The sequence below is a fragment of the Myotis myotis genome, unplaced genomic scaffold (genome assembly GCF_014108235.1).
Source record: "Myotis myotis isolate mMyoMyo1 unplaced genomic scaffold, mMyoMyo1.p scaffold_m19_p_1, whole genome shotgun sequence".
NCBI lineage: Eukaryota > Metazoa > Chordata > Mammalia > Chiroptera > Vespertilionidae > Myotis > Myotis myotis.
Genome location: NW_023416313.1, coordinates 59,710,764 through 59,738,025, shown reverse-complemented (window position 1 = coordinate 59,738,025; position 27,262 = coordinate 59,710,764). Strand labels below are relative to the sequence as shown.

The following is a 27,262-nucleotide window of genomic DNA, read 5'->3' as shown; positions in this document are numbered from 1 at the left end:
ACGAATCAGAGATGCTTGCCAAAGTTTCTGATCCGGTTCATGATAATTATTTTACTAAAATGGCCACAGACATCTATTGAAAGAGCAGAAGTCATCTTGGATTATATAGATAAAAATCATAAGACAAAGTAGACATTTGAGCAAATACAAACACACTTTGGTTTTTAAACTATTGTTGTTATGTAAATTTTAATTACTTCCCCCGTTGAAGGGTGAAGCTGAACACAAACTTATAAATAAAATATAGACATGGAATTATTTTCTCATTCTTCCCTATATGTCCACCCAATAAACTTCAGATGCCTTAAATAAAGTACAATTTCAGACTTACCTAAAGATTTAAGAAAAAGCATCAATTTTCTTCTAATCAATGTCTTCTAATTACATACAGGCCAAAACGAAAAAGTTGGTCTAGGATAGTGTTTCTCAACTTTGGCTACTCTTGGATCACCAGAGCAATTACAAATCTTGGCGGCCAAGTCACACTACACCAATTCAATCGAATTCCCTAGGGGCATTAGCATTTTTTAAGGCCCCCCAGGTGATTTCAATGAGCAACCAAGGTTGAGAATAACTAAGAAAAAAGAGGATTATGTCACACTCGAGCAGTGGTTCTCAACCTTCCTAATGCCGCAACCCTTTAATACAGTTCTTCATGTTGTGGTGACCCCCAACCATAAAATTATTTTCGTTGCTACTTCATAACTGTTACTTTGCTACTGTTATGAATTGTAATGTAAATATCTGATTGCAGGATGTACTCTCATTGTTACAAATTGAACATAATTAAAGCAGAGTGATTAATCACAAAAACAATATGTAATTATATATGTGTTTTCTGATGGTCTTAGGCGATCCCTGTGAAAGGGTCATTAGACCCCCCAAAGGGGTCACGACCCACAGGTTGAGAACCACTGCAGTAGAGGCTTGGTGCACGAATTCATGCACTTGGGGGGATCCCCTCAGCCTGGCCTGCACCCTCTTGCAGTCCAAGAGCCCTCAGGGAATGTCCACCTGGACATCCTTACACTTCCGCAGAGGTGGAAGAGGCCACCAACACTGCACTCACCAGCCCTGAGCCTGGCTTCTGGCTGAGCAGCGCTCCCCCTGTGGGAGTACACTGAACACCAGGGGGCAGCTCCTGCATTGAGCATCTGCCCGCTGGTGGTCAGTGCACGTCATAGCAACAAGTTGTTCTGCTGTTTGGTCAATTTGCATATCAGCCTTTTATTATATAGGATAGCAGGCTTTCAGAAAGATACACACGCACGTGCACATGCGCGTGCACACACACACACACACACACACACACACAATCCCAACTGCATTCCCTCTTCAGTCCTATCTAGGGAACAAGATGAAAGGAAAAATGGCTATGGTTTACACTCACTAAATTGCCAAGACCTAGAATCAAATGTAGCAAAGGAGTACCTGAACATAATTCCTCCCCTCCCTTCTTCCACCTCAGGCCTGGTATTAATGAATGAATCAGCATTTTACAAAAATGGAGCCTGGCCATAGGCAGTTTAGCTGAGTGGATAGAGTGTCAGCCTGCGGAATGAAGGGTCCCAGGTTCAATTCCGGCCAAGGGCACATGCCCGGGTTGTGGGCTCGATCCCCAGTAAGGGGTGTGCAGGAGGCAGGCGATCAATGATACTCATCATTGATGTTTCTATCTCTCTCACTCCCTTCCTCTCTGAAATCAATAAAGAAATATATATATATTTTTAAATGGAGCCTGTTACTACACAGATGCTTTTTATTGGTTCTTTAAGTGATTCCTTCATGTGATAGGGTAACAAGATAAACATGATTTGATCAGTTTCTGTATCTAAACAAAAATCTATGGTTAATGGCTTAAGTAAAAGTGTATAGGTTTGTTTTTAAAAAAGAGCAACACTTTACCAAGTAATACCCTATTTTTATTTTCTTTTTTCCCTTGCAATCTTACATTTTTAATGCATACTACTCTTAACAGGTGTTTAAACTTTAACCTGCCCTGTTTCTTTAACACTAACCTATTTCACTTCCTTCTCATCAATGTTTTGCCAGTCACATCAGTGTTAATTACAGTAAATTTAAAATTCAACTACAGCTTTTCTTCCTCTTTGGCTGCTTAAGGATCGGCTGCCATCATGAACATCCCAGTAACTATCCACACCAAGAAGTTGCTGACCAACCGACTACTTCAGTGGAAACAAATGGTCATCGATGTCCTTCACCCTGGGAAGGAAACAGTACCCAAGACAGAAATTCAAGAAAACTAACCAAAATGTTTAAGACCAGCAGATGTCATCTCTGTATTTGGATTCAGAACCCATTTTGGTGGTGGTGAGACAAGTGGCTTTGAAACAATTTATGATTCCTTGAATTAGGCAAAGAAAAATGAACCTAAACATAAAATTTGCAAGACATGGTCTGTATGAGAACACCTGAAGAAAATAGCAAAAGGAACACAGAACAGAATGAAGAAAGTCAGGGGGACTGCAAAGGCCAATGCTGGTGCTGGCAAAAGTGAGCTGGAGACTGGACAACAGAAGGAGCAAAGATTCTTCAGGGATACTACAGGGTGGGGCAAAAGTAGGTTTACAGTTGTGAGTACTTGAAACACAGAGTTTATTCTTGTATTATTATTGACTTTAATTAATTTATTAACTTATTATATTACTTTATTTTTTTATCTTTATTGTTAAAAAGTAGATGCCTCCCTTCCTTTCCCCAATGACCCCCTCCATCCCACGCTCTCTCCCTTCCCAGGCTTCCACCAAACAACTGTGAACCTACTTTTGCCCCACCATGCTATATCAGATAACATTTATAAAAGGAAGGAAACTAAGTTTTATGTTGAATTGCACAGGAAAAATATTTTTGGATATTTCGGATAATATTATTCAAGTCAGTTTCTTAGGAATATGAGTACTTCGAACTGTACTACTTGTGGACAAAAAGTTATTATTCTGCAGAGATGCAGTGTTTTTCATACTTCACTTTATTGGCATCTTAAAGAAACAGAATAATTTCAGCTTTCCTCAACATTTCTCTGTGAAGCACTGAAGCTGGGTCTAAAATAGGTCTACAATTAGAGTTCCCAATCACCCCAGATGGTGCCACTAAACAGAACCTTCTTCAGGTTGCTGACCTGGAAAATATCTAATTATCAGTTTTAGCTGTCCAACCTGCAGCCTCAGGCTCCACCACAACCTTTTCTACCAAAAGCATAGAATTTTACTAATTAGAAGGTAAGAACATTTCATATTTAAGGATGGCAAAATATCAGACTGATGGGGAGAATTTCCAATTTGGAATCCTTTATCATCACCAATGCCCCTTCCTTGCTCCTCCAGAATAGGATAAGGATCAATGCAGGATGGGCATGAGAGAGGAGAGGAGAGAAAGCACAAGAGTAGAAGAGAGGATGGAGGGCACAAAGCAATTCTCTGGTGCTGGCTGCAGACTGATTTTCCTCATCCAGGAAGAGGGCAATGAATTAAAGCACTGTTGCAGATACCTAGGCCATATTCTCCTACCTTCAACCACAAAAGATACTGGAACCTCCTTCTTCCTGACTTAACATAATAATAATGCAGGGGACAGTATGAGGAAAATTTTAGTGTGGTGCAATGAGCAGATTATAAATGAGAAAGGATAGTTAAATACTGGGATATCTCTTCTATATTTTGTATATATTCAATCATGTAAAAAAAAAAAAGAAAGAAAGAAACCCACTAAGTTCTCAAACACCTAGTATTTTCACTACTTCAGGGAGAAGCAAAGAAACAGGAAGTCTAATAATGACAAAGTACATATGAACTATCTAGGTATCCTTAAATCTCTTTTGGAACAGATATAGATACAAATAATTTTAAATTATAAATTAGAACTCTATGACTAAAATACCAGAAAAAAATATTGGCACTTCAAGGAAGCAAAATAAAGCTAATGTCTACAAGGTTTAGTTTGCTTATTTTAATAAGATAAACTGGTAGAAACAAAGAGTAACATTGCTCTTGTGTAATTATTTATTTTTCCATATAATTATTTATTAAAATAAATACTGGTTCACCATCATTCAACCCCCAAAGTAATAGTCAAAAGAAAATTTTACCTCATATTTGGAGCAAAGTACAAAAGTTTGGTCTCCTCCAGAGAAGATCTGCTTAACAATATGATATTTAAAGCGATCTGTCAAAAAAATTTTCAACAGCATATTTTTCAATAATTAAAGTTTTTCCTTGATCCCTTTTCTAATATTCCAAAATATCCTTCACAATGGTTTCCTATCCATTTTAATTATGTCAGAGAAGTGAAAAAAAAAACTGTCTCCTGGCTCTCTGCCCAGGACTGTTTCTACTTCAATTAAAAATAAATATATCAAATGGTAGCCTCCACTCTAACCCTATCTCCATCCCCTCACCAAATGCCAGCTAATGCTGACCTCGTTTCTATTTTTCATTCTAGTTCTGTCACGCCACTGACCTGCAATTTAAAACGGTCAGTACTATGAACAGTAACATCTGCCTAACAAAGAATTCAACATCTGAGTGTGGTGCTCCCTAGCCCCTTCAGGATGAAGCTTGCCATATAAGAACCTGCGTGTCCTACTCCCTGCTTTGTATGTCATCACACTGTGTCTGTGGTAATACTCTAATACCATCACGCTGCTTTTATTTCTAATCTAGTACCATTGCATTCCATGTCTCCATGCCTTTTCCTTCCACCACCACCAGCACACACTGTTTCCATGAATGGTGTCTTCTAGAGCATAATCGGAACAGTGCTCCTGGAACTGGGCCATTGTGGTACGCAGCACCCACTCCCTCACAGTCCTCTACCTGGGTGACTCCAAATCATCCTTTAAGACACACCTCAAACTTCCTCTAACTGGAATACTCCTTGAAGCCTTCCCCTGTGTTCCCACATTACCATGAAAGTTCCTAAAACCACAGCATTTACCATAATAAATTGAAATGTACCTACTTATGTTATAAAATCATTTTGGCAAACATTGTAACACAAGTTTATGATCACATAAGGAAAAGGCACCTAAGTTAGGTTGTAATTAAACTTCGAAACTTTGGGTTTCAAATCAACCTTTAAAGCACTTGAGTATTTAAAGTTAGTATATAAAGTTAGTATTTCTTAAACACATATATTCCTAACATAATAAGTACAATATCTTGAGAAAAAGACATTTACAAATGACAGAGAGGACACCAAGCCATTCTTTCACTTTTTGGAACATTGCAAAAAAAAAAAAGAAAAAACTCCCGTTTATTTTATCTTTTAAGTTCTACATTTTTAGACACTCATATATTCATTCCACAAATATTTACTGAGTGAGAAGTTTGCGCAAGGCCCTGTGCTGCAGGCTAGGTTTACAAAGAGGAAAAGATTCAGTCCCTGTCCTGAAGCTTCCCACAATCCTGAAAGTGTCACTTTACAGTCTTCAAAATTATTAAATTATGCTTCTTGTAATGACTCTCCAGCTCCATTTCAGCCTCTGCATTTATTCACACTGAGCCTGCCTTATTTTGGACACTATGCTATTTAACTATTTTTTTAAGGAAAGGTGACAATGGCATAAAATGAAACTGTGTCATCTTATGACCAAATTATTAGCAAAGGAAAGTAACACAGTACAAGTATTAAGAGCACAGGCTTTAGAATGAGGCAGATCTGAATTTAAATCCTGCCCTAGAATCTCTGTGATCTTGGGCAAGTTACTTAACTTCCCTTAAGACTGTTTCTTCATCGCCGGCAGGAGGATAACAACCACTAGTTTTTAAAGTTATCCCAAGTGCTTAGCATAGTAACGGAACTTGGTCAAGCATTCAATAAACATTAACTTTCATAGTAATTAAAATGTCTACCAAAGTTCTTGGGGCCAAAAGAACATTTTCTGCTTTATTCTTTAGGATCTCACCTATATAGTTAGTACTCAAATATTTGTTGATTGATATTAAAAGAAAAAAACCTCATATTCATTCTCTCAAAAGACCTCAAGGAAAAAATAGAAACATGTTTTCTAAAAAATTGTTTCTGTCATTTAAATATCATTAAATTCTAATGAAAATCACTCTTACCAGCTGTGGCTGACAGCTGACCACTATGGGCAGCCCAGTAGCCTTTCACAGGAGATGGGCACTTAACATTACAAGTATGTCCAGTTCCTAGTTGACCTCTTGCTCCACAACCAAATGCATAGATGAGTCCAGAAGAAGGCACGAAGGCAAGGGTGTGTTGTCTGGGGAAATATAATTAAATTAAAAATAATTACTGAATACGGATATACACTCAGACTCTGACTTTTAACGTCCACATGTTGAGCACAGCTATTCCTAGGCATGCCCCTAGAAAGCCTCCCCCATATTTCTATGTGACTCTCTTCACAGTGGCTGGCTTCCCATACTCCTATCCTTCTCTGACGCTCTTGGTCATGGGGAAGATGGCAAGACTTGGGAAGAGCTGGATGTCCTGCTGCATTTGGCCTTTAGGATGAGAGGGAAGAAGGCGGGTGGTCCAAGCAGAATTTCTTAGAAGTTCTCGGAGGCTCTCTCACTTTCCTTTCTTCATGTCTTCCCCACATCCTGCTACTCTTTATCCCAAAAGAAGCCTAATGTCCCCATGTTCCTCTGCTTATCTAAAACCCTTCCTTACCACACCCTGCTCAGAACCAACTCTCTCCAAACTTTCACCATAGGTGTGCAGCAGCTTTGATTTCTTAAAATAATAGTGATTAGGTCTAACCACATTCTCCATCACTACAAGACAAGATCCATTTCTGGGTCTAATTAGCTAGTAGGGCCTTAGCCAGTTTGGCTCAGTGGATAGAGAGTCAGCCTGCAGACTGAAGGGTCCCAGGTTCAATTGTGGTCAAGGTCACATGCCCAGGTTGCAGACTCGATCCTCAGTAGGGGGCGTGCAGGAGGCAGCCAATCAGTGGTTCTCTCTCATCATTGATGTTTCTATCTCTCTCTTCCTCTCCCTTCCTCTCAGAAATCAATAAAAATATAGATAGATAGATAGATAGATAGATAGATAGATAGATAGATAGATAGATGATAGATAGATAGATAGATAGATACTAGGAAGCTCTTAGGAGCGAGCACTCACCTGCCACAAGCAATCTGAGTTACTTCACTGCCCATCAGCTCTAGAACTCTTCTTGGATTAACCTCATCATTCATGGAATCATGTCCAAGTTGCCCGCAGGAACCAGCACCAAAGGTAAACACACCTCCACTCTAACAAGGAGCAAACATTACATGACTGCACTGGACTGCTGAGTTTGAGTACACTCCTCTCAAACCTTCTGCGTACAAAATTCATATCACAAATGGTCTGTACAAAGACACTATGCTCACCTTATACTTGGCCAAGATCACTGCTATGGGACATTCATTAATAAAATAATAATAATAAAGGAACGTAAGATAACTTTATGGAACAAAGACAGCACTGCTCAAGGGAATGTGTGCCAACTGTAAATTTTGAAAACTGTTTAAAAGTACAATGATGTGTTAGGAAGCAAAACAAAAAAAAAAGAGAGAAACAAAGAAACAGATGAAATGAGATGAATGCATGATCACTCATATATAAAAGAATTAAATGCTCTACAAACTCCTTGGTTAAGTAAGATGTATTTTTAACAGCTACACTTGAACAAATGCTAAGGTATTTTATTATAGTGAACTGAAAGGTTTAAGGCCAGCTGCAATTCAAGGGCACATACCTCAGTTGCAGGATCCCCAGACCCAGTAGGAGCTTGTGTGGGGGACAATTAATTGATGAATCTCTCTCATGTTGGTGTTTCTCTCCTCTTTTCCCCCTCTCTCTTTCCCCCCGTCTCTCTCTTCCCCCCTTTTCTCCCCCCTCTCTCTCTCTTCTCCCCCCCCTTCTTTCCCTCCCTCCTCCTTCCTTTCCACTCTCTCTAGAAATAAATGGAAAAAATATCCTCGGGTGAGGATAAAAAATAATAAAATACTTAATCAATGATAATCATCCATGTCATATCCAGTACCAGATTATTCCAGAATACTCCAGAGTCCCTTACTTTTGTGAGGACCGCTGTGTGTTCTTCTCCACAACTAATATAGACAACTTTTTGCGTTCGTAAAAGTTTCACATGGCAAGGGGACTCTCGATCTAGAGTAAGATAAATATCAGAATGTCACTACCATTTGCCCTTGAGATGAAATAACATACTATCTTAGCATGAATTTTGGGTCCCCTGGATGGCTGACTCATATATTCATCTTCCTGCATACATCTTCATTTGGATGTCCAACAGACATCTCATTTAATATATCTAAAACACAATGCATAGTTTCCCTACACTCCCCAACTCTGCCTGCCCCCCTCCTGCCCATCCCCCACCACACACAGAGGTTTCCTCTTTTCATAAATGGCAACTTTATCCTTCCAGCTTTTCTTCTCTTCAAAGTCGATACAAAATCTGACTTTACTCCCACTACCTCCATACTGCTCTTCCAGCTTCCCCCTGGACCCACTATAGCCAGAGTCAAGATAAATCACTCCTCTCAAAACCCTCACCGAGAAAAGAAGCCAAAATCCTGATCCTGCCCTACCAGGCCCTACATGATTGACCTACACTGCCCATCTGACCTCCGGCTCTGCTATCTTCCCCCAGCTCACTCTACTCAAGAACACCATGTATCTTCCTGCATCATAGCCTTTGCTCATCCTGCTCCCTTTCACAGGAACATTCTTTGCCCAGATATCCATATGTTACTTTTCTTACCTGACTTCCTACAGGGCTCTGCTCAAACATCCTCTTATCAGAGACGCCCTCCCTGACCACAAATGTAAAACAGGAAATTTTCCTCTCAAATCCCTGACTATATACTTACTGGTTTGTGCCCACCATGCAATCTTCACTAAGCCTAGATCTTATCTGCTTTGTTCACTGCTGCACCCTTAGTAACTAACATGGGTCCAGCACAGAGTAGATCACCAGGAAACATGTGTTAAACGAATAAATGTGTTTTTGAACAAAAAGGTATGTATGAAGAGTTTACCTACCTTCTTCATCACTGAGCCCTAGTTGCCCTGCATTATTCATCCCCCAGCCAAAAACAGCTCCAGAGAGAGACAGGGCAAAGCTGTGGGCCCCTCCTGCAGCCACCTGAGCCAGCGGGATCCCCTCCAGGGACCTCACCCGCTGCGGGCTGGCTTGGGAGGGAAACTCCTTCCCCAGGCCCAGCTGCCCATGGCTATTCTTTCCCCAGGTGAAGAACTGACCATCTGAAATAAGAACAGGATAACAAGTATTACCAGAAATGATACAAGTTCCATCCACAAAAACAATCCATTAGAACAACACAGTTGCCCAGTAGGATCATTTGTTAGCTGATCCCATACATACATCAAACCTGCCCCAAGAGCAAGGGAGCAGAGACACTTCATGCTGTAAGGCTGTCCTAACCAAAACTCCCACTTGTCTTAACAACAGAGAGATAAGCTAAGTCTTACTATTCTTCAAAGGCTATTAACAGTTATGCAATTAAAATATCAAATGTTTAAGACAATTCAGTTTTGAATAGGACAATTACCAGGCTTAAAACCACTAAGCAAGATGAACTATTTCTGAACACCCCAAGACCATGAGACCCAGGATTTCAAGAGGTTCAGCATGAGCTGAATTACACCACAGAGTATCTATCAGAACAGGACATGTTGTGTAGATTTCTTTCAAATTTATTCTAACAGAGAATACAGTATTATTTGCTGGCTTAGGTTTCTCTAGCTCTTTCTTTGTCATTTATTGGGGTACCCAATAGTGGAATAGAGCTTGATAGTGAGGTGCAGCTAAGAAAAACCAATCTTCTGTAGGCTCATATGCTCAAGAACACTTGGGTACAGTCCTGTCTGCTGCTTGTCTTCCCCTGCAAGAGAACTAGAGCAGCTATGATGACCACCTTTTTCATCATTCACACCTGAGAAAAGTAAGGGTGCCGGAGAACGGCCACTGTCCAACAGCAATGCATAGACACTAACCAGTTAATTAAAGGTTTCCAGTTAGATAACATCACACAAAAATGCAAAGAGAATTGGTCACAATAGTAACTTAATATGAGCATATATTTCAATGTTACATTACCAGCTGCAAGAGCCAAGCAATGCCAGTTGCCACAGGAAACTTGTAAGATTGTCTGCTGGTTCAGCTTTTGTATTAATCTAAAACAGAAAAGACTTTATTCTTAAGAAGGACATTCACAAACAATATTCCCACCTAAATAAAACAGTTGTAATAAATAACATCATCTTTCCTAAAAGACTTTTAAACATCAAATATATAATCTTGCATGATATAATTCTATTAGGTCTTTCACTTATCTCCTGCCTCAAAACACAAAAAAAAACCTTCTGCACATAAACCCATTACCACACCCTCTGTTAATTCCCACCTGTCTTCTCCATTTCAGGGACAAATGGAATAAAGCTACAGAGCGACTATGGTTAGTGTCTGAATGACTTTCAAAATGAGGGCAATGCCATGATCCAGCAATTCCACTTCTGAGTATATAGCCTAAAGAATCGAAAGCAGGGTCCCAAAGAGGTATTTGTACACCCACGCTCATAGTAGCATTTTTTACAATGGCCAAAAAAGGTAGAAGCAACTCAAGTGTCCATCAACAGATGAATGAATAAACAAAATATGGCATATAAATAGAATATTAATCAGCCTTAAAAAGAAAAAAAATTCTGACACATGCTACAACATGGATGAAACTTGAAGACATTATGCTAACTAATAAGCCAGTCACAAAAAGACAAATACTGTATAATATGATTCCACTCATGAAGTACCTTGTATAGCCAAATTCATAGAAACAAAGTAAAATGGTGGTTGCCAGGGGTTCAGGGAAGGAGAAATGGGGAATTGTTGTTTAATGGGTATAGAGCTTAATTTTTGCAAGATACAGTTCTGCAGATTGGTCACATGTGAATATACTTAACACCACTGAACTACAGTACATCAAAAATGGTGAAGATGGTAAATTTTATGTTGTGTGTTTTTTACCACAATTAAAAAATAATAATAAGGACAATGCCTCCAAAATCCTGATTTCATATGATTACTTTTCAAATTGCATTCCTCTGCTTGCTTGTGTAAAGACAGGTAAGAACAGTACCTTTTTCACAGGGGTGAGAATTAAAAAAAAAACACCAAAAAAAAAACATGTAAGGTACCTTGCACTGCCCAGAGAGTTGGGAAGCCTGCTCTCTATTTTAACGTCCCCAAGTTGCCACACTCCTCTTCATTACGTGATGCCATAGAAATAAAGGCGTCAGATGGACATGCCCTTGGAGTGGGGTATTTTAGGAAATAGATACGGGCGGATATCAGTTTGGTAGCTGTCAATTTTGTTAATATTTTATTTTTTCAGATATAAGAAAGTTAAAATAGAGTTTGCATATGCATTTAATAGCAAATGGTACCCCACTATTTTTTATTGAGATAATTGCAGATTCACATACAGTAGTAAGAAATAATAGAGAGATCCCTTATATACTTGTCTAGCTTTCCCCAATGGTGACATTTTACAAAACTGTCTTATCAGAATACTGGCATTAATACAATCTACCAATCTTATTCCAATTTCCCCAGTTTTACTTGTACTCATTCTGAGTGTGTATTAATTTTATCACCTGTGTATGTTCATGTATCCACCATCATAGTCGAGATACTGAACAGTCCCAACACCACAAGGATTCTCCGGTGTTGTACTTCCGTAACTACTCCTTCCCTCCCCCATTCCTAGATTCTGGCAATCACTAATCTATCCTCCATCTCTAAAATTTAGTCATTCCAAGAATATTACGTAAATGGAGTCATACACCAGGTAACCTTCTGGGACTGTTTTTTCTTCCACTCAGAGTTAATTCCCTGGACACTCATCTAAGTTGCTGCATGTGTCAATAGTTGTTATAACTCCACTTTTTTTAAAAGCTGGACCATTAGTTACTGACTAAGAGACCAATGTTTCAGAAATTTACACAGCAATAGCCCTTTTTCTGACCAGTTTCCACTCAAATTCTCCACAATTGTTCCTTTATGGGTCAACATTACCCTTGGCACAACCTTCACAACCACAGTTACAGAAGGAAAGCAGGTCAAAAGGACAAAAATAAATGGGGAAATTATATCCTTGAGCTGGGAATTGAGCCCGCAACCTGGGCATATGTTCTGACGGGGAATCGAACCGTGACTTCCTGATTCACAGGTCAACACTCAACCACTGAGCAATGCTGGCCGGGCTACTGTGTTTTACCTACTCATCTCATCTATCCTCCTAATAAATTTGTAAAGGCACACAATACATAACTACATTTTTAAGTCAGGAAACTGAAGCTTAGATAAGTTAATTTGCCAAGGTCATTCCCCTAATAAGTAATAGAGCCAGTATTAGTATCTGAGGCTATTTGACTTCAAAGCTATGTTACTTTCCACAATACTAAGTTACTAATTAATAAATTTATTTTAATTAAGTTATAATATAAAATTATACATAAACCAAAGTCTCAAGAGTCATCCATAATTTAGACACAACTAATGAAAATTAAATTGCTACTATAACATAGATTATTTCATTTTCAGAAATGAAATGCCACTAAAAGCCTTGATTCTTTAGCATCAACAAATGTAATACTTTTGTTATTAATGTTATAAATCTTTTCCACAATTTCATTAAAATATACCACCCCTTTTTCTTATTATCACTCTCCTTCCTCCAAAATTAAATTAATTTTTGGAAGTAATGAATCTGAGACATTACCTATTCTAAATGAGGAAGTGAATCAAATCACTCTTACCTCCATGTTCCTCTTTTCCTTAAAACAGCTTTTGTTTAAAAAAACAAAAATCTAAAAGGGGCAAAAAGAAAGAAGAATACATTGTCCTTTAAAGGGGACAATAATTGGGCAAGGTCCAAAGAGAGGCCATTTATTAAAGATATTTGTGCTGAGCAATGTATGTGCTGGGCACCCTTAATAAAGGTGGTGCTAAAGTGAATGCTCCAGATCTCCTGCCATCAAGAGCTCCCAGCTTTGTACTAGAAATAGTCACTAAAATAATTACAAAGAACATGACAAGTACTACAAAAGGGGTATGTATATATTTGTAGTATAAAAAAAAAATACAGGAATTAAATGGTGGAAATAAACTGGTGGCCTCTTTGATCATTAAGATCCTCAACAGCCCGGCCAGTATGGCTCAGTGGTTGAGCTCCGAACCATGTTCCAACAGGTAGTGTGAAGCCACAGCCCGTGTGGCCTCGGGTTCAAACACTTGGAGAAAGGGCTGACGCGCAAATTAAAACACAAGACAAGAAATATAAATTTGAAATTATGGGGGAAGCCAGTTGTGAGCTGGTACAAGAAACCAAGTTCCACTGAGTCTTCTGTACCATATGCTTTTATTTACTAGAATACACAATTGCTTTTTAGGAATGCAAACAGACATGTCAAAGGTGATTGTTTAGTAGAAAGTAAGATTACCAGGTTGGGGGAGTTTGCTTTAGGCCATTGATTCAGCAGTAGGTAATAAAATGCAAATATTCACCCTATGAATATCAAAGAGCCCAATTCAGCCTTCTGACCGGACTTCTCAAATTTATATTAATTGCTGTTGATCTTGGTTCTCAGCAGCTAGTTCAATTCCCAGTGAGGGCACATGCCCAGGTTACAGGCTCAATCCCTAGGAGGGGGTGTGCAGGAGGCAGCCGATAAATGTTGATGCATTGATATTTCTAACTCTCCCTCTCCTTTTCTCTCTCTCTCTAAAATCAATAAAAACATATTTAAAAAACAAACCCTCAACAAACTGGCACATCACCCACAAAAAGTCCACTTGAAAGTAACTTCAATATTTTGTATTATTTTTTAGTGGTGAAGCATCTGTTAGATATTTAGCTAAATCATCTAAGATTTAGAAGTAAATTATTTTAGAGACTCAAAACCACTGTATTAGTATTATTGTGTTAAACAGCTTATGCATATTTGGTATTTTAGCTGTTCTTAATGCTTGGGTAATTTGGTTTATTATTAGAATAAAAGGTCAGCCTTGTGACTCTAGTTTAAAGTGCTTAATTGAGTATTTGATTTAAGCTTGCAATATTATGTGAAAGGTTATTTGAAAAGATGCTTTTTTAAATTCAAAAATGTATCAAGTTCCAAGCACTGTTAGCAATTAGGCTACTAGAATAAATAAAGTACATTCCCAAACTACTCACATTTTTTAACTTGAGATATACACTTCTGTAAATAATTACAATTTTTATGACAAGTTCTACAATATAAGGCACAGCAGTGGCACAAAGAAGCAGCAATTAAATGAAGAAAGCAGAAACTAAAACAAGATGTCTAACAAAGCAACAGCAGGAAATAATATTTACAACAATTGACATTTGAAAACTCAGATTCCTTTCTATGACATTCTTACCTGGGCACTGCCACTGAATCCTCAGTAGTCATGAGTCCCAGTTGACCATCACTTCCTGCACCCCAAGAAAACAGCTGGCCCCGGTCACTGAGGGCCAGACTGTGGGACTCGCCACACGCCACATGGACAATATGCTGATCTGCCAACGCTCCAATTTGCTCTGAAAGAGACCAAACCAAAGGAGGAAAATGTACAGCCCAGAAACAGGAATTAGGTTTTAAAAAATAGAAATAGAGGCAGGGATACATGGAACAGACTGATGGCTGTCAGGATGAAAGGTGAAGGAATTAGCAAAAAAAAATATATGTAACATAGACACAGACAATAGTGTGGTGATAGCCACAGGGAAAGGAGGGTGGGGGGCTAGGTGGAGGTGGATAAAAAAGGGGAAAATGGGGACAGAAAGAGACTGCTTGGGGCAGTGGGTGCACCACGCAGTGTGTAGATGATGTTTTATTGAGTTGTACACTCGAAATCTGTATGTTTTTCAAATCAATGTCACCTCAATAAATTCAATATTTTTAAAAAAAGAATTTTGCATAGGCGAGGTAAAGAGTATTTCCAAGACAGCTATGTAGCAGACCTATGCGGCAAAGTTGGAGAATGTCTCCAAGGTAAAAAAGGAAACACAATCTTATGAGTTTTAAATTAAGTTTTACAATTCTGTCAGACAAAACAGAAGTTACTATGCCCAAGGGGGGGAGGGGGAGGAATAATTTATTCCAGAAAAAACTAAACATTTTACAGAAAGTAAAAACAATCATGGAGAAATCAGAAAGGACACATGCACCCCTATGTTCACAGCAGCACAATTTACAATAGCTAAGATTTGGAAACAAATCTTAAGTGCCCACCATCAGATGATTGGATTAAAAAACTGTGGTACATCTACACAATAGAATACTACGCTGCTATGAAAAGGAAGGAACTTTACCAATTGCAACAGCATGGATGGACCTGGCGAGCATTATGCTAAGCGAAATAAGCCAGTCAGAGAAAGATAAATATCACACAATTTCACTCATTTGTGGAATATAATGAACAACATAAAATGATGAACAAAAGAAGATCCAGAGACAGAGTCTACTTAGAATCAATACTTTACCACTTCAAGTAGAATGTAGAAACCTTACCACCATATACATCTCTTTACCCTTCCCACTTTAAGTTCTAGTAATCTTAAATATTACATCTGCATACATTGCAAACTCCATCACAATGATATAATTTTTGCTTTCAACCATCAGAGATGTATTTTAAAGAACTCAAAAAGAGAATAGTCTATTATATTTACCCAGACACAATGATATAATTTTTGCTTTCAACCATCAGAGATGTATTTTAAAGAACTCAAAAAGAGAATAGTCTATTATATTTACCCAGACATCTATTTCTACTGCTCTTCCTTCATTCCTGATGTTCTAATACAGTCCTCCTGGTATCATTTTCTTGCTAAAGAACTTCCTTTAGCTATTGTTTAGAATAAATTTGCTGGCTGTGAATTTTCTAGTTTTTTCTTCACCTGAGAATGTCTTTGTTTCACACTCATTCATGAAAGCTAATTTTTGCTTGATACAGAATTCTGGGTTGACTTCTTTTCTTTTAACAATTTTAAAATGCTGTACCACTGCCCTAGCCGGTTTGGGTTAGTGGACAGAGCATCAGCCCTTGGACTGAAGGGTCCCGGGTTCAATTCTGGTCAAGGGCATGTACCTTGGTTGCAAGTTTCCCTGGCTCTGGTTGGGGTTCATGCAGGAGGCAACCAATCAATGTCTCTCTCTCTCACATCAATGTTTCTCTCTGTCTCTCCCTCTCCCTTCCACTCTCTATAAAAGTCAATGGAAAAATACCCTGGGGTGATGATTAACAAAATATACATACATACACACACACACACACACACACACACACACACATATATATATATATATAGTACAACTTATGGCCTCCATAGTTTCTGGGATGGAATTCACAGTCATTTCAATAATCACCCCCGTGTAGGTAAGATGTTTTTTTTTTCTGGCTGCTTTCAAATATTCTCTTTGTCTTTAATTTTCAAGTTTGATTTTGGCCTGTCTGGATGTGGATTTCTTTGACCTTATCTTGCTTGGGTTTACTGGACTTCTTGAATCTGTAGGTTTATGTCTCTTCTGCCAAATTTGAAAATGTTTCAGTCATTATTATTTTCAGCACCACATTCTTTCTCCTCTTCTGCTAGGACTCCAAAGATATGAATGTTCTTGTCCCACAGATTCCTAAAATCCTGTTTAGGATATTTTATTCTTAAAGCCATAAATCTAAATTTACCATGTATGCTTTTAGATGCAAGAAACCAAATATACTGAATTAGAACATATGGAGGCCTGACACAGGCAATGAGAAGGAAGAAGTATTTGTGCTTTTTTTAGTCATTAGTATGCCACTAGTCAGAAGAAAACCAGCTGTAGTGACTCAGTTACTTTCAGGAACTCAGATTTGCCAACCATGCATAATATGATGCCTTAAAAGGATTTTAAAAGAGAAAGACTGTAAATTAGGAAACTACCTGACACCTCTGGGAGAGGGAATCCTAAAAGCAGAAGGGACCTCTGTGGTGGAGATACAGTGGTATATATAACTTGTATAGCAATTGCCTGAGTCCTCCAATTGATAATTCAAAACCCTTCCAAGAAGACTGAAATCTTAATGCTCAGGCACAAAATACTAAGGTCAGCTCAGATGTTACCATAGCTGCTTTAACCTTCACAGAGCTTTCCTTTCCTGTACAATGACAGCAGCAGAGTGCCTGCATGGGTACCTACAAGAACTAGAGTATAAACTACAGGAACACTGCCTCACATTAAAGAAATGCTAGGAAACACCTGCTGACTATATAAAGTCTTTAATACCAAAATGCAAACAGCATTAAGATGTCTCAAATGACTGCTAAGGAAGTCTCGGACATTAAAATACTATGATTCCTAGTAAAAGGAGAAAACAAACTGATTATTTCAAAATCACTGGAAGAGTTCATGAATATTTCAAAGCATCATCATCCTTTACAGCGGGAATGGAGAAACTAAAACATTTTCAAAAAATGCATCAATCAGAAGTGACAGAACCAAGATAGGTCTATTTAGAAAAATAAATTAATCTGTGTTAGATCCACTAATATAAGTAGGACATTGTTAAGAAATCCCAGTTTCCCCACTTCTATATGTCTCCTTTATTACAAGAGGCTTCCTCACGTACACATGCTGCAGCCCCTCTCCCATCTCTGGGGAATGGGAGGTGGGGGCTGAAAATTCTCATCTTTTTTATTTATTTTTATTTTTTTTCCCTTTATTGATTAAGATATTACAAATGTGTCCTTATCCCCCCAATGTCCCCTCATTTCCCCCATCCTGCCCTCACCCTCACCACTGCTTGGTCTTTCTGGTGACCAGCCCCCATCTAGGAGCCCACCCAATCACCTCATTAGCACAAAAGATGCTCTTAGTGCTCTTATCACTTAGGAATGTACAAGTTTTTTAGAAGCTCTGTGCCAGGAATGGGGTAAAAAAAAAACAAATATTAGAACAAGAGATGCTTATAGAGTGCTCTTATCACTTAGAAAATTATGAGGGTTTTTATGGAGCTCTGTGCCAGGAACTAGGAGCAGAGACCAATTTACATGTTTATCTCATAAACATTTGTTCTCATCCAGAATAAAAACCAAACCCTCCCAATTTTTACCACATACTACAGTTAACCAATAGCACTATTCTATCTCCTTAGAGCTCAAATATTTTAACTTTGGCTTCCTTGGAAGGCAGCCAAAACCCATGGACTGACCCAAAAGATAATAAAAAGCTCTTTATACTAAATCACAAAATGTAACTGGAAGCTGATGTGTAATCACAACAAAATACTTGCTAGTCCACTTCTTTTCAAAGAGGCTGTGTAAAAAGTCCCTATTTTTGATTAACCATTTAAACTGTGGTAAATGGAAAAATTGTCTTTGATTAAATCAAAGGATAGAGAGATAACATATTTATTAGCTTTTATGTAAAAATGAAGAACTGAAAAATTAAAATTATGATAAAAATCCTACCTTTATCTCCTAATAAAGTAAATAGTAGACACCTAATGTTAGTATACTATCTATCAGTACAAACTTTAAGGCAGACATTTTGACAGTATTCCATAAGCTTTAGAGTTTTGCATAGTCTTTGATACAACAGTTGAATTTCAATAAATATATCATAAAGAAATACTGTACACTGCACTGCTATTAACAGAAAAAAATTAGAAGTAAATTGGGATTATACACTATAAGTTGAAATACGCACTCTTTTAAAAGGCTAATATACATCAGTATGAACATGATCATCATAGAAAAATATTCATGAGATATTGAGAGGAAATGAATGTTACAAAGAAGTATTATAATATGATCTCATTTTTAAAAGTTATGTGCCCTTGACGGGAATCGAACCTGGGACCCTTCAGTCCCCAGGCCAACTCTCCATCCACTGAACCAAACCAGCGAGGGCAGAAATACCTCGTTATCATACGTCTGACTCACCTGGGCAGCCATGCAATCTTCACCAGAAATAAATTCTGCATAAGAGCCTAAAAAAAGTCAAAGTGCCCTACTATTTTATATAAATATGCAAATTACACAGAGCAAAATTCAGAATAAAAAATGCATCAAAGAGGAGAACAACAGTAAAAGTGAAAGAAACCCAAAGCATGGCTTCTTCTTGACTCGTGGGTCTGGCCTTGCCATGGCCAGTCCAAAACAAGGGACAGAGAGTAGCCACTTAAACTAAAACAGTAAAGGATTCATTTATCTCGAAGTTTTTGGCTCCTCAAGTCTTTCCAATCACAGAGCTTTGTTTCACTGGTTGGTTTCGGCCCCAGGCACTAAAGCCTGAAGCTCTCCTGGCTGGACACTCATGATCAATCCTAAGAAGTTCTCCCAACAGCTCCCTTTGGCTGGAACACTGCCAAACTGAATGGTTCATTTAAACTGAACAAACCTGAAACAGTGGGCTGACCCAAAATACCTAAATCAAGGCAGTTAAATGGTAATCCATAAAGTGATTTAGCTAAGAGATGACAGTGAGATTTACTGTTTTTCTTAAGTTCATAAAATGATAAGGAAAAGAAATTCTGTAGGTCTAGTGACCCTGCCCAACCATGGGTGAAATGTACTAGCACCCTCCCCCATTCAACCTATATCTGCGCAGGTGAGAGAGAAGGAGGGGGCAGAGAGAGAAAGAGAAATATCACTCATTGCTCTCTGGGCACTGGTCCACCCCTTCCCACTCTTAATTACATTTTGTCAGTTTAGAAATATAAAAAGCAGCTATTTACAAAACCTAAAAAAACAAATCCCCCACCATATGAGAGGGTAGCAGATGCTTTATGACAAACTAGAGGCCCAGTGCATGAAATTCGTGCATGGGTGGGGTCCCTAGGCCTGGCCAGTGTTCAGGGCCGATCAGGTTCCCTGCCTCCCCACCTCCTCCTTCCCTCACCACCCACCCCCAGTTCCCCGTTCCAGCCTGGGGCCAAGCCCCAACCAGGTGATCGGGACCTGCCAGCCAGGGGGAGGATGGGGGAGGGACCCAGGAGGTTGGCTGCCGGCCCCCAGGAGGGAGCCGGCCCTTGCCCCCCCCCCCCCCCAGAAAGGGTCCCCAACTGCCACCACCCACCCCCAGTTTCCCATTCCCAGCCCAGGGGCCCAGCCCCAATCCAGAGATGGGGGCCTGCTGGCCAGGGGGAGGAACTGGGGGGTTGGCCGGTAGGCCCCAACGGCGATGGGGGACTGTAGGCTGGGGGAAGCTCCTGCATTGAATGTCTGCCCCCTGGTGGTCAGTGTGCATCATAGCAACCGGTCGTTCCAGTCATTCTGTCATAAAGGTCGCTTAGGCTTTTAGATGTATAGATAAATTAGAATAGTAAGAAAGAAAACAGGCATCTCGTCAATATAAGTTTTACCCTCAGTAACCAATGGGAGAGCATGAAATAACCAGAATGACTAGTATATTCATTGTTCACCACTAATGTTGCTATACTGCAAATACTAAAGGTATTCACTAAAGTCTTTCTGCTTCAAAAGCTACTCTTGGTGAAGAATAACAAACAGAAAGGTAAAGCATGGGCTAGCACTCATGAAGACATCACAGAAAACTTCCAACCTCTCATTCATGACCAGCTGGTTTGAGGTGTCCCTATCATATGCTACCTCACAATATATAAAAACACTCCATAATTACTTCAGTCTTCTTTCCTGCATATGAAGGAGAAAGAACATGTAATGCAGCGGTTCTCAACCTGTGGATCGCCAACCTGTGGGTCGCAACTCCTTTGGGGGTCGAACGACCCTTTCACAGGGGTCGCCTAAGACCATTGGAAAACACATATATAATTACATATTGTTTTTGTGATTAATTACTATGCTTTAATTATGTTCAATTTGTAACAATGAAAATACATACTGCCTATCAGATATTTACATTTCAATTCATAACGGAGCAAAATTACAGTTATGAAGTAGCAACGAAAATAATTTTATGGTTGGGGGTCACCACAACATGAGGAACTATATTAAAGGGTCCCGGCATTAGGAAGGTTGAGAACCACTGATGTAATGTGTGCCTCATGGTGAGCTCAGCATGACTATCTCCATTTTTTCTATCTTTCCTTTCTCTCCTAGTTCCCAACATTCTTGTTTCCAGCTGGCCTGGAGGAGATCAGTGTTGCCTACACCTCCTTGGAGAAAAACAGGGAACTTGCAGCCTCAAGGTATAATGGTCCCCACCTTCCCCAACTCCCTATTTTAACTTTATGCCCAAATATCCTCCAAGTTCTGTATAGACAGAAGGTAGAACTTGCTGTTTCAATCATCACAATCTATTTAACCATGATTGGCGCTATTCATATAGCACTAGGCCAATTCCAAATCAATAAAAGATTCCTTTCACATGATAAAGTACACAGATTGATCACTAAACGATCTAAAGTGGGAAACAGGTTTTTTTTAATTGTTAAAGATTCTCTGCAAGCTCTCCTTTGAAAAGAGGAGGGAAAAGGGCCTTAAACTCTCTTTCTAGCAGTATAAATAACTAACCCCTCCTCCTCAAAAAAAAAGTTAACAGGCTGAGATGCTATTGTGACTAGACTTCATGGAAAGTTCTCAAATGTTAATGAGGTAAATCATATTTTTTTTAATATATTTTTTATTGATTAAGATATTACATATGTGTCCTTGTCCCCACGTTACCCTCTACCCCCCACCCCCCCCACCCCCGCTCATGCCCTCACCCCCCCCCGTTGTCCATGTCCATTGATTAGGCCTATATGCTTGCATATAAGTCCTTTGGTTGATCTGTCCCCGTTACCCCCACCCTCCCCTACCTTCCCTCCAAGTCCCGACAGTCCAATCAATGCCTCTCCGTCTCTGGATCAGTCCTTGTTCATCAGTTTATGTTGTTCATTATATTCCACAAATGAGTGAGATCATGTGGTATTTATCCGCTCTCCAGTTCCATTTATGCTGTGGCAAATGGTAAGAGTTCCTTTTTCTTCTTCCTCTTCTTAAAGAATACCTTTCAAAATTTCATATAATGCTGGTTTGGTGGTGATGAACTCCTTTAGCTTTTTCTTATCCGTGAAGCTCTTTATCTGACCTTCTATTCTGAATGATAGCTTTGCTGGATAAAGTCATCTTGGTTGCAGGTTCTTGCTATTCATCACTTTGAATATTTCTTGCCAGTCTCTTCTGGCCTGCATGGTTTCTGTTGAGAAATCAGCTGACAGTCGTATGGGTACTCCCTTGTAGGTAACTGACTGTCTTTCTCTTGCTGCTTTTAAGATTCTCTCTTTATCTTTTGCTCTTGGCATTTTAATTATGATGTGTCTTGGTGTGGTCCTCCTTGGATTCCTTTTGTTTGGGGTTCTCTGCGCTTCCTGGACTTGTAAGTCCATTTCTTTCACCAGGTAGGGGAAGTTTTCTGTCATTATTTCTTCAAAAAGGTTTTCAATATCTTGCCCTCTCTCTCCTTCTGGTACCCCTATAATTCTGATGTTGGTACGCTTGAAGTTGTCCCAGAGGTTCCTTACACTATCTTCATATTTTTGGAATCTCTTTTCTTTTTTCTTTTTCGGTTGGGTATTTTTTGTTTCTTTGTATTTCAAATCTTTGACTTGATTCTTGGGATCCTCTTGTCTGCTGCTGGATCTCTGTAAATTATTCTTTATTTCAGTCAGTGTATGCTTAATTTCTAGTTGGTCCTTTTTCATGTCCTCCATGGTCTCACTATACTTATTGAGGGATTCATTAAATTTATCGGCGGTTTCCATAAAATTCTTGAAAAACCTTATAAACGTGGCCTTGAACTCTATATCCAGTCGTTTGCTTTCCTCCATTTCTGCCATTTGTGACCTGTTTCTTTGTCTCCGCATTTTGGCAGCTTCCCTGTGTTGATAGAGTGGCCCTGCGTGCCAGGTGTCCTGTAGGGCCCAGCAGCTCAGCCTCCCCAGTTACCTGGGGTGGACACTCTTGGTGCACTCTTGGTGCCTTGGTTGTTGTAGAATCACTGGGAGGAATTGACCTCCAGGCCAATTGGCTGTGAGAATCAGCTGTGTCTAAAGTGGGAGAACTTCTGTGCTGAAGACACCCTTCTGGGGCAAGACTTGCTTCAGTGGGGCTTTGGTGCTCACTGAGTCTGCTCCCTGAGTGTGTCCCTTATGGATCTGAGGAGTTGCAGTCTGGATGGACCCCCTCTGACCACTGGGTACAGTGGCTCCTGGATCTAAGGAGGTGCTAATTCAGCCTCTGCCTGAGGCCACACAGCAGGAGCCACGAAGAGGCTCAGCTGTGAAGCAATGCAAGCCGCTGCGGGGCCTTGGGCCTTCTCTTGGAAGTTCAGGGTCTGCCTGGTTAGGCTGCAGTTAGGTACATTCACATGCAAAAGCCTCTGCTGCAGCCTGGGTGGGGCGGGGTCTCAGGGAGTCAAAGGGCGGAGAAAGCAGCCATGGCCGATTCTCCGCCCGGAGTCGCGCGTCTCAGTGTCCCAGTAACGGCTGCAAGCACCTCTGAGGGAAAGCCGCCCTCAAGTTCGCTCGCTGCCGGACAGACCAGCCTCTCCCCGTATGAGTCCTGGGTCCCCAGAGACTTCCCGGAACCGGAGTTCAGAGCAGTCAGGAGCTTGTGACTCAAAAAGTCAGCCGCGTCCTCAGGTGCTACCCCCTTTCCTCGCGCGCGCGCCGCCGTACCTCTGCACTTCACCTCCACAGCGCCTCTGGCTCTCAGCGTGCTTTTCTTTCCTTCTAGTTGTAGAATTTACACTCAGCCAGCCTTCCTGTTGTTCTGGATGATGTTTGCTCAGTCCTTTGCGGTAATTTTCAATTGTTGTGTGAGGCAACAATTTCCCGGTGTTTACCTATGCCGCCATCTTAGTTGCTCCCTCTCTTAGAATGTCGAGGTAAATCATATTCTTTTTGATAATCTCTGAGTCCAATGCTTCCATTTCAATAGATGACAGAGTAGCAAAAGAGAAAATGAAACTTTCTTTTTTAATTTTTTATTTATTGATTGCTTGATTTGAGAGAGAGAAAGAGGGAGAGCGGGAGAGGGGGAGAGAGGGAGAGAGGGAAACAGGGGAAGGGGAGGACACTGATTTGTTGTTCCACTTGTTTAAGCATTCATTGGCTAAGCAGGGATCTAATCTGCAACCTTGGTGTATATGAAGATAATGCACTAACCAAGTGAGTTTACCCAGCCAGTATTAAAACTTTCAGTATAGCAAGCTGATTCTGGCATAAAAAAAAAACAAACAGTATAATGGCTTTGCCTTGTTGGTAAAGCATTTGGAAAACATAAGCAGGGTTTAAATGGGGCCCAGAAAAATCTTACAACTATATCAATGAGCTAGAGAATTGGCAGGAAGAATAAATCTCCACATCACTATAAAATTCCACTCCTATCCATCCATCACTGCCTCACACATAATTCATACCCACACATTCTGCAAAAAAATTAAGTCTCCTATAATTGGAAGGTAGCTATATCAATCATATTAACACATTGTTTACGGGTAGTTTTTATCGCGCGCTAACAGGTGGCATGGGCCATTTTTGCTAATTTTTTGCGCAAATGGCAACGTTCAGTAAAATTACGATAACTTTAGTTTACGTATTTATACGTTACCCGCATTCTACCACTAGTCTATAAAAAAACGTATTAATACGTGTCCCACGCTCTACTACACTGGTAGAACGTATAAATACTTTTCCCGCATACAATGTGTGAAGAAACAGATATTCACATTCGCCTGGAAATGTACTGAGGAAAGGTGTGGTAGTAAGGGATGAAAGGTATGGTAAAGGATATACTTTAGAGTCTGCTTCATTTTATGATTTTACTAGAGGCCCAGTGCACGAAATTTGTGCGGCGGGGGGGGGGGGGGGGGTTCCCTCAGTCCAGCCTGCACCCACTCCAATCGGGGACCCTTGGGGAATGTCTGACCGGTGGTTGGACACCCCTCTCACAATCTGGAACCGCTGGCTCCTAACCACTCACCTGCCTGCCTACCTGATTTCCCCTAACCCCTCTGCCTGCCTGATTACCCTAACCTCTCTGCCTGCCGGCCTGATCGCCCCTAACTGCCTCTGCCTGCCTGATCACCCTAACTGCCCTCCCTTGCCATCCTGATCTCCTCCCAACTGCCCTCCTCTGCAGGCCTGATCTCACCCCCAACTGCCATCCTCTTCTGGCCAAGTTGGTTCTGATTGGTCAGTTTCTATGCCAGTCAACGTCAAAAGCTCCGCCTCCTAGGCAGTCATTGGCTCCTTAAATTCACCCAGATTTGGTTCTGATTGGTCAGTTTCTATGCCAGTCAGCATCTCTGGGCCTGTCACCAGGTTCTGATCACAAAGGCGGGGCTGATCAGCAGCCCCAGTGGAGGCCTGGAGAGAAATGGAGGCTTGGCTGTTGGCCAGGACAGGAGAGAGAGGCAAGTTCTGATCAACGGCTGCCACAGAGGCTACGGATCAGACCCTGTCTCTCTCTCTCTACAGGCCTCTCTCTGGGCCTGATCCACAGCCCCCTGGGCCAGTGGTTGGCAAACCGTGGCTCACGAGCCACATGGGCTCTTTGGCCCCTTCAGTGTGGCTCTTCCACAAAATACCACGTGCGGGAGCGCACGTACAGTGCGATTGAAACTTCGTGGCCCATGCGCAGAAGTCGGTTTTCGGCCTGGGCAAGTCTATCTTGAAGAAGTGGCGTTAGAAGAAGTGGGGGGTGTTGGTTGGTCGGGCGATTGGAGACACGGCGCAGGCGGGCCGCAGGATACGCAGCGCGGGGGAGGCGCACGTGATTCGTGCACGATTTGAATGAGATTGGCTACAAGACAAGTGTGGATGGGAGAGTTGGAAGGGGTCAACCTCAGTGAACATAACTCAATCAGATTGAGGACGTTTTTAGCAAAGGACAGCTTAGGAGTACCCTAATTAAGTTAATAACAATGTACCTACCTATATAGTTTAAGTTTAAAAAATTTGGCTCTCAAATTTCAATCATTGTACTGTTGATATTTGGCTCTGTTGACTAATGAGTTTGCTGACCACTGCCCTAGGCAGTTAGTACTGGAGCAGGGCGCAGCAGCTGCCCCAGTCAGTGCTGGGTCGCCATGGCAACCCAGCACTGACTTCTGGTCTGGTGGGCCTTCAGTGGTTACGACCCTGGCTCTTTATTATATAGAAGTCTGACAGTTAAATGGCTGGGGGAAGGAGGAGGGCGGAGCACTAATAATAAATGACTGACTCATGGACCAGGTGATACCACTTGTTAAAGAAAATGTTCTCAGGCAATTCATGATTTTTGTAGTCTTTCTAAAAATGTGTAAAACTAATGGTAGAGTTTACTGAACTGAAGCTGCCGAGTCTACTACAGCTTTCTTTGGAGAAGTTCTGCTGCATGATACCAAATCCACTCTTAGTTCTGTGAAGCCTGATAAATGGCAATTTTTGCTATTCAAGTCACTCTTTTATTCTCCATCCTTAAAATTCAGCAATTTTTTAAAAAATGGGATCACTCTGATCTGTGTTTACTCAACCCAAGCCATCTCCCAAGCTCATACAGAGCATGGCTGAAAGGACAGAACAGGACTGATAGCTGTGTCCTTAACCCCTCTTCCAAAAAAAAGCCGCAGAATGTATCAGTTACTCAGCTTACCCTTATCTCAGCCAATGGGAAAGCGGGGGAAACTAGCCCAAGGCCAAGAGTATGCTAGCCACCCACCCTGTCTTTGTGTAACCAGACCCTAGCTGCACCCTGCCCTTGCGTCACTAGCTCCCGGCCCTCACTCAACCAACCGGAATCGGCCAAATCAGTGGTCAGAGTGTGCCCCCACCCCCTGACCCCAAGGCCTATAAATTCTTTGTTCCCTTGGGACTCGGGGCTCTCTCTTGCATCCAGTAATGGAGGTGGGGGGGGGGGTGGTACCAAGTCCCGGGCTTGAATAAAAGACTCTATGCTTTTGAATCGGACTCGGCTCCCTGGTGGTCTGTCTTGGGGGATCTTGAAATCTGGGCATAACATTGGGGGGCTAGTACGGGATCCCTAAGACTCACAAGGGACCCTGATCCCGAGAGTCTGACTGACTGCGGTAAGTGTCTGTGTGTTGTCTATTCTGTTCTGTGTGTTCTGTCCTGTGTGAGCTCACTTCTGAAATTTGTATTGCCCATAAAGGCCTAGGTGGACGCACTAGGAGGCCACAGGTGGGAGGAGGCGGGGGACGCCCCGATCCTCCATCTGGAGGGGCGCAG

At 40.8% G+C, this 27,262-nt stretch overlaps 1 protein-coding gene across 9 annotated transcripts in view; it reads right to left on the bottom strand.

Annotated features, from left to right (window-relative positions):
• The window catches only part of HERC3 (HECT and RLD domain containing E3 ubiquitin protein ligase 3), a 97,046-nt gene that overhangs the window by 46,001 nt on the left and 23,783 nt on the right, over positions 1-27,262 (bottom strand). For 8 of the 9 annotated variants that reach the window (XR_004972751.1, XR_004972752.1, XM_036339497.1 and 5 more), the window contains 7 exons: positions 14,465-14,624; positions 10,121-10,197; positions 9,043-9,264; positions 8,054-8,145; positions 7,114-7,244; positions 6,084-6,244; positions 4,106-4,182 (listed from right to left, as the gene is read on the bottom strand). Coding sequence is in view for 6 of the 9 variants with exons in the window: in XM_036339497.1 (XP_036195390.1) it covers positions 4,106-4,182; positions 6,084-6,244; positions 7,114-7,244; positions 8,054-8,145; positions 9,043-9,264; positions 10,121-10,197; positions 14,465-14,624 (920 nt within the window). In the remaining 3 variants the exon portion in view is untranslated. The remainder of the gene's footprint in view (positions 1-4,105; positions 4,183-6,083; positions 6,245-7,113; positions 7,245-8,053; positions 8,146-9,042; positions 9,265-10,120; positions 10,198-14,464; positions 14,625-27,262) is intronic. The other variant, XR_004972754.1, reaches the window with a different exon arrangement.